Source organism: Lactuca sativa, chromosome 1 (assembly GCF_002870075.4).
Source record: "Lactuca sativa cultivar Salinas chromosome 1, Lsat_Salinas_v11, whole genome shotgun sequence".
In the NCBI taxonomy this organism is placed as follows: domain Eukaryota; kingdom Viridiplantae; phylum Streptophyta; class Magnoliopsida; order Asterales; family Asteraceae; genus Lactuca; species Lactuca sativa.
Genome location: NC_056623.2, coordinates 76,289,270 through 76,301,954, shown reverse-complemented (window position 1 = coordinate 76,301,954; position 12,685 = coordinate 76,289,270). Strand labels below are relative to the sequence as shown.

At 31.0% G+C, this 12,685-nt stretch overlaps 3 protein-coding genes across 3 annotated transcripts; 2 read left to right on the top strand and 1 right to left on the bottom strand.

The window, feature by feature from the left end:
• Positions 1–2,632: 2,632 nt before the first annotated feature.
• Positions 2,633–4,603, top strand: LOC111886116 (5'-methylthioadenosine/S-adenosylhomocysteine nucleosidase). Its single transcript, XM_023882352.3, has 8 exons — positions 2,633–2,781; positions 2,860–2,923; positions 3,302–3,393; positions 3,530–3,636; positions 3,729–3,803; positions 3,896–3,970; positions 4,069–4,161; positions 4,282–4,603. Exons 1-8 carry the CDS (start codon positions 2,721–2,723, stop codon positions 4,477–4,479), a joined length of 765 nt encoding a protein of 254 aa, XP_023738120.1. The 5' UTR covers positions 2,633–2,720; the 3' UTR covers positions 4,480–4,603.
• A 380-nt stretch (positions 4,604–4,983) lies between these two features.
• LOC111885983 (probable 2-carboxy-D-arabinitol-1-phosphatase) lies at positions 4,984–8,214 on the top strand. Its single transcript, XM_023882227.3, has 8 exons — positions 4,984–5,506; positions 5,722–5,827; positions 5,902–6,118; positions 6,239–6,444; positions 6,541–6,600; positions 6,683–6,781; positions 6,856–6,963; positions 7,045–8,214. The coding sequence occupies exons 1-8, from the start codon at positions 5,109–5,111 to the stop codon at positions 7,417–7,419; spliced, it is 1,569 nt and encodes a 522-aa protein (XP_023737995.1). The 5' UTR covers positions 4,984–5,108; the 3' UTR covers positions 7,420–8,214.
• On the bottom strand, positions 7,791–9,118 carry LOC111885984 (stress-response A/B barrel domain-containing protein At5g22580). Its single transcript, XM_023882228.3, has 2 exons — positions 8,928–9,118; positions 7,791–8,213 (listed from the first exon to the last, which is right to left on the bottom strand). The coding sequence occupies exons 1-2, from the start codon at positions 9,044–9,046 to the stop codon at positions 8,015–8,017; spliced, it is 318 nt and encodes a 105-aa protein (XP_023737996.1). The 5' UTR covers positions 9,047–9,118; the 3' UTR covers positions 7,791–8,014.
• Positions 9,119–12,685: the final 3,567 nt, after the last annotated feature.

Below are 12,685 nucleotides of genomic sequence, written 5' to 3'. Positions count from 1 at the left end.
ACTCATTGTTAAACCAAGAGAAATCGATATAAAAACACACAAATGCCAATCATGAAGCTTGTTAACAAGTATGTTATCCTTTTAATACTTATCACAATATCAATCTCAACAAAAGCATCAATCGCAACAACAGGTAACTTATACATCAAATTTTTTTCGATTTAGTGTGTTTTTATATCACAAATTGCTTAATTATGTCATTTGTTTTTTAGGTGATAGGAATACCAATAGGAAAATGAACATTAAGGTTTGTCACAACTTTTCAACAATGCCAACTGGCTGTCAAGATGGGAAGTGCAGCAATTATTGTCGAGACTTGAAGGGGGATTTTACATACGGAAAATGTTCTGATCCTTACACATGTGATTGTCAATATGTTTGTGGCTAAAAAACGTGGTTTCATTTATAATAGTTCCGTTAAAAATAAAATTGACTTTGTAATTTATCTGTGTAATGCTTAGACCTTTTTTAAAATTTAACTACTCATTTATCGAGAAGGTTATTTCATAAAATATCTAATTTAGTTTTTAAATATTTTATTAAAGACAACTAGTTTTAATTTCATTAATATATATATATATATATATATATATATATATATATATATATATATATATATATATTAAATTAAATTAAATCTTCTATGTAGGTGCCTCCTTATTGTTTTGGCTCAGGCCTAAATTTGGGCCGACCTTTTTAACTTAGAGGAAGTTATTTGTTGGAGCAATAGATAAATATCCCAAAAAAGCAAGGATTAAGTTATTGAATAGAAAATGGAAATTATTACTCCCTCCGTCCTAAAGTTATTGTCCATAGACAAAAAAACAGACAGATTAAGGAAATATTAATTACCACTAACTTTATATAATAAAATGACAGTTTTGTCCTTACTTTACATTTAATGTTCCATTAAATGCTTAGTTGGTTAAGTAACAATAAGGGGTATTTTGGTAAAAATGTTATTTATTTTTAGAAGTGAACTATTATTTTGGGACAAACCAAAAATAAAAGATGGACTATAATTTTGGGACGAAGAGAATATTTGAATTTGATATGAGCATCAATTATAATGGGCGAGAAAACGATTTGATAAGGGTCTAGAAATATATCATGTGGTAGATAATGGGGTTTAGAAAAGAGACATGTATCAACTTAAGGTTTCTTTTATTAAAAGAGAGTATATATATATATATATATATATATATATATATATATATATATATATATATATATATATATATATATTACATGTTAAAGATATAATGAGTATTAATTAAATTTTCAACATTTATTATGTATTAATAAATTTTTTAAAATAACTAAAACGATTGCTGCAGAATCAATCCTACATACATAAAATAAATAGTAAAAACATTTAAACCTATATATATATATATATATATATATATATATATATATATATATATATATATATATATATATATATATAACATGTATTTTTTGTTTGAATATGCATTATATACGAAATAAAATGCATATTATAATAGGTGCTTTCATTTAAAAATATAAAAAAGTTCGTTTTTGAAGATATACATACGAATTTTAAATATATAAGGGGATTAAAAATCTTTTTTGTAAAAAGACTTTTTAAGGTAAAAACCAACTTTTCCTTTTATATAAAAAGTTATTTTAAAATATCTTTTTGATTAGCTAAACATCTTTTGGCCATATTTTGATTTATTGGAAAATTCAAAAATCATTAGTTATTTTAAAAACAATCTAAAACACGCTCATAATTATGCATTTTAAAACGGTATTAGTTTTTGAAATTTTATAAAAGTATTTAAATATTACCCACCTGGAAGATAATATCTTCAATACGCCTTTGCTTCATTGTTTTTGTTTAAATCTAGATTTCACTATGTTTATATGTGGAGTTTCATACTCGGTTTTTTTATTCTTTCTTCTTTTTTTTGGAACTAATTCATTGTGCTTCATCTTACATTTGTGTTTATGTGTTTTTGGAATCGATTTTAATTTAGAAATTTGATAGGTGCTAGAGTTTTAGAAACCAATTAGATATGTGATTGTCAGTCAAAATAATATCTATTGAACGACATTTATATGAATTTAATGATAAATTATGTATACAAAATTGAAGTGGATATATATAAATATATAAACAAGTTTTAGTCTATAAATCAATTGGCCCTTAAAAAAACGATGGAAGTTAACTTTAGAGTAAATTACACGATTGGTCCTATGGTTTGGGTTAATTTGCATTTTTGATCTCTAACTTATTTTTTAATTCGGAATGTCCCTACAGTTTGATTTTGTTGCTCACTTGGTACCTGTCTTATGTAAAAAGACTATTTTAGCCTTGAATTTTTAATATATTTAAAAAAACACATCCCCAATCCTACTTCCATATCACCTTAGCTTACCTTACCTATTCCATCTTATTTAAACAAATTAAAAAATCGATGGCAAAATAGTGTTTTTAGATAAGACAGGAACCAATTGCGCAACAAAAACAAACTGTAGGGACCTTTCGAGTTAAAAAAGTAAGTTAGGACCAAAAGTGCAAATTAACACAAACCATAAGGACCATTCGTGTAATTTACTCTTAACTTTATTTAGATCAAAAAACGCTGTATACGGCGTTCGGCGGTATAAACAGTCGAGGATCCGTCTACCTCAAATCCATAGACCGAGAAGGAAAAAGCCATAAACTTGAATAGGAAAAAACTGAGGCTGCCATGACTACACTTCCTCTTGGAGATGACAAACGCCCGATTACAACGATTCTCATTTTCGCTGGTAATCCCTAGTTTCTCTCTACCTCCATGTCTGTCCTTTATGTTATTATAACATCGATTGAATGGATATGAACGGCAGCCATGGATTCAGAAGCGCTTCCGGTTGTCGAACACTTCAAACTTTCACGAGATGATGGTACTTTGTGAGTTTCTCTATTTCTCGCCCGAATTCTTCTCAATCAATAAATGTATGTTGCTTTGACGCTCACCATCTACTTCCTAGTTTGAAGTTTGAACACCGATTTGCTAACTGTTTGAAAGGTTTTATGATCCTTTTCACTTTCCCCTGAGGATCCCATCCAATTACTTTATCATTTTTGAATTTTAGAACTTGCAAATTGTTTTTAATCGACTGTAGCGTTCCTTATTTGTTCCTCATTCCAATTTCAGTTAATCAAACCATGGGAACTCTTTAACCATTGAGTCGTAACCATTTCTGTTTGATACTGTTGAAGATCAATGGACTCTAGATTATGAATACAAGTTACACTGAATAATTCATTGGCATGAAACTATTTCAGGTTTCCATTAAATGTCCCTTGGATCAGATATCATGGTTGCTACAAGGATCTTAATCTAAGTGTCATTTATCCAGGGAAAGACCCCGACTTTGGTGTGTGTTTACTTTCCTATTTGGTTTCTTGTTTCAACTGCTTTCTTTCATAAATCTCAGCACACCATTCATAACACAGACCATAGATGAGTATGAAATTACTAAAATACCCTTTTTATACCTTCCTCCTTCTCAGGGATCAACAGTGTAGGCACAGTTCCTGCATCTCTTGTGACTTATGCTTCTATTCAAGCACTGAAACCTGATCTTTTAATAAATGCTGGCACTGCTGGTGGCTTTAAAGTATAATTTTTTTTCCTTTGTTTTATATTTTGTAATTTAGATTGTTTATTACATCTACAAATTTGTTTCTCATCTTTTTTTTTTTTTATCAGGTGAAAGGAGCATGCATATTTGATGTGTACCTAGTATCAGATCTTGCATTTCATGATAGACGGATTCCAATTCCAGTATGTATTGATTGTTTATTAAACATGTTGATTAATGTAATAAAATCTTTCATGTAATAATGTTTCATGTTTGTCTTTTTTTGTAATCACAGGGTCCTGATAGATATGGAATTGGCTTACGAAAGAGTTTCCCCACACCAAATCTTGTGAAAGAGCTTAATCTAAAAGTAACAATCTACCAAATTCTGTGAAAAATAAGGTCAAATAATCTTTATTTTGTTTTCTAAACACATTTAACATCTTAAAATATATAAAAATCTCACAGGTTTGTAAATTATCTACGGGAGATTCTTTAGACATGTCTCCACAAGATGAAAAATGTATCTTGGCCAATGATGCAATAATTGTAGATATGGAGGTACATCATTTCATTAATTCATTCCGACCATTTTTTGTTTTATATAATATTTGTCACGTTTTTTTTAACACCTAATGTTTTATCTTGATTTGAACATATGTTATCTTGAAATAAATTCAGGGAGCAGCATTGGCTTACGTGTCTAGTCTCATGAAAGTCCCTTCAATATTTATAAAAGGTGTATCAAATTTTGTTGATGGTGAAAAATCGATTCATGAAGAATTTAAAGAGAATTTACAAGCAACTGTTGTGGAAATTCGTGATGTAGTTTCACGGGTTGTTGAATTTATTAATGGTAAATGTCTTTCTGAACTATGATTGGTTTTGGTTTTTTTTTTATTAGAAATTGATTGATTGATTGATAAGTCAATTTGTTTAAACTGATTTGTAATCTGTAATATTATTGTGGATATTTTGGTTTTAAATTTAAATTGTTTTGTAATCTGTATTATTGGGGATATTTTGGGTTAAGTACACCCACTGATATGAATCAACAACTACTTATGTCTAGAAGGTAAAATAATAATTTTGGGCTTCTAATGACTAAACGACTATAAAACCTTATGAATTAAAGAAAATTATTATTATTATTATTATTTTCTACAAGCTAAAAAACGGTTTTATAAAAATGAAAAAGCGATATTTCACTATTTTCTTTCTTCAAATTTGCTAATTTGTGTGGATCATATATATTTTTGAAGAGATCATTTTTTATGTTGGAACCTAGTCAATTAGGTAGTCCGTGGTGAGATAAAATTTAATAATTATGTTATGAATTTATAATATTTGCATTCGATATAAATTATCTTTTTCTTAAATAATGATTTTCTTAAAATCTGATAGGCGTGTGAAAAAACACAAAAATTGATAGGTATTCTGTGATATTGCTCCGATAGAAGCAACGGTAACCATACAATTCTTATTACTGTTTTTAACCGCCAAAAACGATGCTCTTCGCCGGAGTTCCTCTAGTCGGCGGCGGCGACCAACTCCTCCTCCACTGTAGGAGCCCAAGACTACTCTTCCACACCTTCAAACCGATTGTAATTAGTCCTTTCATAGTTCGATCATCCTCATCAAGCATAAAAGAACTCGACACTTCATCATCATCGGAGGCGGAAGATGACCGGAAATTGAGTTCCACGCTTAGCGGTTCAGTCTCATTCCCTCCGGTTAAGGTTGCAAAGCGAGTGGTTTTGGTGAGGCACGGACAAAGCACGTGGAATGCAGAAGGTAGGATCCAAGGGAGCTCCGATTTCTCGATTCTTACTCAGAAAGGAGAGGCTCAAGCCGAGACTTCCCGCCAAATGCTTATCGATGACTCATTTGATATATGCTTCTCCAGGTTTTTATACTCTTTGCTTTGGTTTCGCATGATAGCTTAATGAAATTAGGGCTTGGAATTATAAAACGATACTCGTGTGGTTACAAAATTAGAATTACATTCTGATTATTACAGCAATTAGTGTAAACCGTAGACTTAAATATCAGTTTGAATTCAGATTGTGATTCCACAAACAGTCAATCCAGATTTCTGAAATGAAACTTTCATACTTGCAGTCCCTTGAGAAGATCAAAAAGAACAGCTGAAGTCATATGGGGTTCTCGACAAGAGGAAATCCTCACTGATTCAGACTTGAGGGAGATTGACCTATACTCATTTCAAGTTAGTTTCACTTCTCATGAGCATCTTTCTTTGAAGATTAGACCAGTATCATAGAATTCTTTTCTGTACTCTAGGGTCTCCTAAAGCACGAAGGCATATCAAAATATGGTGAAGCTTTTGCTCAATGGCAAAAAGACGCCCCGAATTTCAACATAGATGGTCATTATCCCGTGAGAGAATTATGGGAACGTGCTTCAAACTGCTGGAACAAAATCTTAATCCATGACAGCAGATCTGTTCTTGTGGTTGCTCATAATGCTGTTAATCAAGCTCTTGTTGCTACAGCAATGGGTACATGTTCTTATGTTCTCATGTTCTTATGTTCTTATGTCTTCCTCTTTCATGTATTTCAATTTCTATAACTCTACATCATAAGTTCACAAAAATTCTTGTTTATGTAATAATCTTCAGGTTTAGGAACAGAGTACTTCAGAATTTTACTTCAAAGCAACTGTGGTGTAAGTGTGCTAGATTTTGTCCCACACCCTGAAGGTGGATCTCCATATATATGTCTTAACAGATTAAATCAAACTCCAAGCTCCCCCATTGCTTCCGGAAGCTCTGCAGGAAGGAAAGCTAGTAACCGAATTGTACTTGTCTGCCATGGAATCCCTGAGGTAATTTTAATATTAATAAATAAATCATCTGTGAAAATATTTTTAATTTGTTTTCTAAATCTCCCTAATTTGGTTTTCTTGAGATTTTTTTAACAGGGTAGTGATTCTGAATCTGATAACAGTGACATGCCTATGGACATGCTTGGAACTATACAGGTTTTCTTGTAATTTGATAATATGCAAAAGGGTATTATGGTATTTATGGTCTGATTAATACGTTGTTTTATATAAATGGTAGTCACAAAAAACAGCAGAATTGCTTCTTGATTTGAAGGTGAAATCAATAGTGAGCAGCCCTAGAATCGCGCCAACCGAAACCGCTAATGCAATCGCTCGTGTAAGTCTTTATAGGGGCATTTGCGTCTTTTTGTATATAGATTAGTCTGAATGGGAAAATGCACGTGATTGAAGGTTCAAGAAGCTGCTGATTGTTTAGGTGCTGATTGTGTGCCAAGATATGTAGAAACAAAGCAGATGAAAGAACTTGACATTCAAGACATTCTTAATCGTTCAAAAAAGGCAAGTAAATTGCAAGAAATAGTTTATTTCTTTCTATTACAAACAATTTTTTTTTTTTTTTAATTTTTTGTTTTTTAATAGGAATCGATTAAGGCATTAAGTCTAGAATCGGGGTGGGTGAAAGAAATTGAAGAGGGATTATTGAGGGAAATATGGGAGAAATCAGGGATAGCGTGGAAATCGGTGTTAGATGAGTTATGTAACGAATCTGAAGCAGAAAACGTCGTCGTAGCAGTTGGAGATCCGATTGTTAACATCGGGTTATTAGGTCATTGTTTAAACCTAACGAACGAGTGGATGGGATCGTTTCATCTGGACGCCGGTAGCATTAGCGTCATCGATTTCCCGGATGGCACCGCCGGAAGAGGCGTTGTCCGGTGCATAAACTACACCGCTCATCTTGGACGGTGGTCGATCCCCATTACTAGACCTACGCAAGACGATGAAGAATTCTAGGCTCGATAATGTTTGTAAATGCGAAGAAAATATTGTTCTAGTGAAAATAAAGCCACTGTAAAATCGAAAATAGTGTTTTTTTTTTTTTTTTTTTTAATCGTCCAAAGATGTTGTTGTCATGAAAGTATGAAACGTCCATATCGTCCAATACGACATGAGAGTGAAAGGGCATATAGAAAATGTTATTGTCACCACATTAACTCCTTCCGATGTGTCAAGGTTATCACTTTGTGTCTTTGATGTTCTTTCAAATCTTTTTCTAAATGCGAACAATCTAAAATTGCCAATCCACATGTTTCAAAGCAGCCAATTTTAAGCAAGATAATTACAACCATAATACACATATTATTATTCTAATTAAATACATGGAATACACCAATATATCTTGTGCATTGAAAATTGTAATTATTCCGAACCGGTCCATCTTGGTTCATTCAAGAATCCACAAGAGTTCCTCATACAATAATCAAATCTCAAAAAAGAAAACCACACATAAAACTAGAACACATAGACTTCACATAATAAAATTTCTTAATTCTTCCGATTTAGAAAACCTCTAAATCGTTTCAAATTGTCAAATACTCATGCACACCAGCTACTGTGGGGTCTTGAAAGCAACAACCGGGAAATCAAGAAGCACAATCTTTTCGATTGCGGCTGAAAATGTGGCCGAGAATTGCATGTGATTTGGGTGAGTTTGGAAAGCAGTGAAATCATCTTTGGAGCCAAATGTCATCATGAAAGCATGTGTGAATCCTTGCCTTAACATCTCCATACTTTCAATATCCTTTCCCCTGTTACATTGAGTATAATAAGGTTTGTTAGGATTATTTGGAAAACCTAGTTTCTAACTGAAAACTACCTGATAATTGTAAAAGTAGTTGAAAAACTAGTTTCTAAGAGTTTAAGTCATTAAGGCTATGGATGTGTGAATGCATAAAGGGTCATTTGATTCACTTAATCCATTAAGACATGATTCATGTATAAAAATAGAATGTTTTGTAAAAGTAGTTGAAAAAGCTAGTTTCTAAGAGTTTAAGTCATTAAGGCTGTGGATATATGAACGCAAAAAGGGTCATTTGATCCACTTAATCCATTAAGACATGATTCATGTATAAAAAAATAGAACATTTTGTAAAAGTAGTTGAAAAAGCTAGTTTCTAAGAGTTTAAAGCTTCTAAGAGTTTAAATCATTAAGGCTATGGATGTGTGAATGCATAAAGGGTCATTTGATCCACTTAATCCATTAAGACATGATTCATGTACAAAAAAAAATGATGTTTTGTAAAAATAATTGAAAAACTAGTTTCTAAAAGTTTAAGTCATTAAGGCTATAGATGTGTGAATGCATAAAGGGTCATTTGATCCACTTAATCCATTAAGACATGATTCATGTATTCACTTAAAAAGAAACATATCTATATCTATATCAATTAAGTCGTAAAAAGAAAAGAAAGAGTTTCTTAATTGTATTTAATGCATTAAAAGTTGTATATCAGTAGACTTACCAAACAAAGGATTTAACAATATCAACTTGAGAAACAAGCTCCTCCAATCCTTTGATAATATCCTCCACCACCACCTCTTCCTTGAACTTAACCACCACCAAGTGTGTGAACTCCGCCATCTGCCACCGCAATCCACCACCACTATGTGTGTTTATATATACTCAAACACACAAACTCAGGCTCCTACATATACCATGTGACACACACACTGACACACACATATGAAGGTTGAATTATTCTTTGTGTGTACAACACCCAATGCACGAAAAGTAAATGTACAAGTGGGCACGGCACCTCAATTCACGACCCACAAGTCAGCACTTCCGTCGCTGCGTCCCTACAGTCAACCCACCGACACCATTGTCGGAATCATGACAAAACTTCAATGGGGGGATATCTCTGGCTAGATATGTTTTGTTTTCTTGTACTTTATGCTTTACTACTTGTACAATCTTGACTTGGTCAATCTCTATTTGTACCTGGTTCATACACCAACTCGTTCTCATTAACCGATTAACGGGAATATAAACATAATTAATGCTTTCATAATTTTTAACTTTGAATAAGAAAATGAATTTTCTGTTTTTAAAATCAGTTCTTAATTAGTCTTTTTTATATTTAGGTAGATGATTCACAAAAGTATCAACAATGGTAGAATCAACCCTAGACCAATGTTATTAATAAGAATTTTCGCCACACTAACCTCTAATTTGATGTGGTAACTTCTTTCAACATTCTTTTTTATAATTTTAACAAATTTACTTTCAACTATCTAAACTATTTAATAATCTCATAATTAAATTTGTTGTTTTTTAAATACATATCTTATTTGAAAATATTTTAATAAAAAATATTACTAGGCAATAATATTTGGGATATTAACTAAAATAACTCTTATAGACAAGGAAATTAACAAAAGAAATTTTTTATTTCATAATTTTAAAAAATAACTATTTTTTTCTCTAAAAACCGCATTCTAAACTAATTATATTTGTTCTAGAGTTGGTGGTGGTTACTGACATGTTACATAAAAGTATTTTGGAATCTGACATTGTTACGTTCTGAACTAACACAAATACAATGAATGTACAAATATTCCAAAATGTTGTTATGGAGTTGCAAAAATCATTCTTTCTATATCCATTCTTAGTCTATTTTGAAGATTTTTTTTTAGAAATTGTTTACAAAATTTTGACATCTAGATGTGTATTATTGAAAAAAATCATTTTTTCTATATCCATTCTTAGTCTATTTTGAAGATTTTTTTTAGAAATTGTTTACAAAATTTTGACATCTAGATGTGTATTATTGAAAATGAGTACTAACACAAATACAATGAATGTACAAATATTCCAAAATGTTGTTATGGAGTTGCAAAAATCATTCTTTCTATATCAATTCTTAGTCTATTTTGAAGATTTTTTTTTAGAAATTGTTTACAAAATTTTTACATCTAGATGTGTATTATTGAAAATGAGTACTAACACAAATACAATGAATGTACAAATATTCCAAAATGTTGTTATGGAGTTGCAAAAATCATTCTTTCTATATCAATTCTTAGTCTATTTTGAAGATTTTTTTTTAGAAATTGTTTACAAAATTTTAACATCTAGATGTGTATTATTGAAAATGAGTACTAACACAAATACAATGAATGTACAAATATTCCAAAATGTTGTTATGGAGTTGCAAAAATCATTCTTTCTATATCAATTCTTAGTCTATTTTGAAGATTTTTTTTAGAAATTGTTTACAAAATTTTTACATCTAGATGTGTATTATTGAAAATGAGTATTGTAATCATTTATCCAGACTACAAGTTTGTAGTGGATGACAATGAGCGCAAATTGACGGTATATGTGTTATATTATTCCATATTACATATGTTATGATGTGGATTTAACCAACCATGTCAACTTTTTAGATTGGTTACGTTAGTTGTTTGAAGTAATCAAATATGTCTTTGATCAAATATAGTTATACAGTTTAATAACAACAATGATGTCAAAATTTTCTTAGTATTGTCACTAGTATGTCTCATAATACAATATAGTTGTTTGTTGTTAATCATGATCTAGAAAATAGTGTTAATCGATTTGCAAAGGAAAATCATTATAGTGGCAGTAGGTCATATGGTGCCGAAAGTAACCAAATATGTAATTTATAAACAGTAACACTAAATCAAATTCCTTGTTACAATTGGTTTGTATATGTGGATGATCTTAGGTTAAAGGTAAACTTGTTGGTGATGATGGTCTAACATTTGACGGTAATGAATCGACAATTAATTAGGCAAAATTAATGAGGTTAGATGGTGATGTGAACTTACTTCCATACGGAAACATGGTGGAAAAAACTAGTGTTTTTTAGAATATGATGATATGACATTAAATCAAATGACGAGGAAACTAATCCCCAAAAAACGATGTAAGGATAATTACCCATATTAATTTTCTAATTCTGAAGAAACAAATAATCCTTATTGGCAATGCCTAATTGTTACTATTGCCGAATTGTCAACCGAAAAACATTAAGTTTCACTAGCCCATAGCCCACAGATCCTCTTCATATATCAAGTTGTTACAATTATGCAAAACCAAAAAAAGATCTAAAGCTAACATTAAGAATGAAATGTGTTGATGAGAGACATCATATTAAAGTCGTCAGATATTCAACATAATAGAGGTTTGAAGTAGTTTTCTTTGTTAGAGATTGTAAATGGTGACTAAGAGCTATAAAGATAAGATTATGACAATTTTCAAGTCAGAAATTAGTGGAAAACCACTTGCTCAAACACTCAATGCACGCCCATAATCACAAAGCCAAAAAGTGTTTGGTTACTTCTAGAAAAATATATTGGTTGACAGTACATGAAATATGTCATGGGGAAAGAAAATTCAACGAACTCTAAATGGCTGTTTTAATGTTCATATTTTCTACTAGAAAGCATTAAGGTTGACATTGTATGCTCTGGATCTATTTAGTGAACTATAAATGACCGACCCTATATCGTTTTAATATTTATCATTTATCATCTTGATAACTTGATTCTATTCAACAAATTAAACAAAAAGTTACAAGATAGTCTTTAAACCATTGTTGTAAATATCCGCTTAGGCGGCCGTCTAGGCGTTACGCGGTCTGCAATTGATTACCATTAGGGGTGCTTGGCGGAAATTGGTCAGTATCGGTCAAACTCGGACTATGCGCTCCTCGACAGTCCTTGATGCTCCTAGGCGGGATTATTTTTAAAAAATTCAAATTTTCAAATATTACTCCAAAATTTACAAAATTTCAAAATTTTAATTTTTAAATATTCAAAATTTCAAATATTATAACAAATATTTAAAAATTTTAAATTTTTAAATACTAATTTTCTTATGATATATTAAGTTTTAAAATACTTTTATTAGTAATTTAGGGTCCTCGATTAACCACCGCCAAACCGATTAATCGTTTGACCACAGTCAACTATAGAGCGATTTTTACAACCTTGCTTTAAATAAAAAAAATTACAACACGTCAAAAAACTAAAAATGTGGTAAATCAATAGTCTTTATCTAGGGTCAACTAGTAGATAATAATGTATGGTCATAACCATAAAAAATAAGAGGTCAGGTCGATCAAGGTAACTCCCCCATCCCAAATAAGCAACATCAACCAGGCCTGATTACTTGAATCGAATTTATCTACACTCATCCAAAGAGCAACCTCAAAGAAAATATACTCTGATAATGATAAAACAATATCCTAAA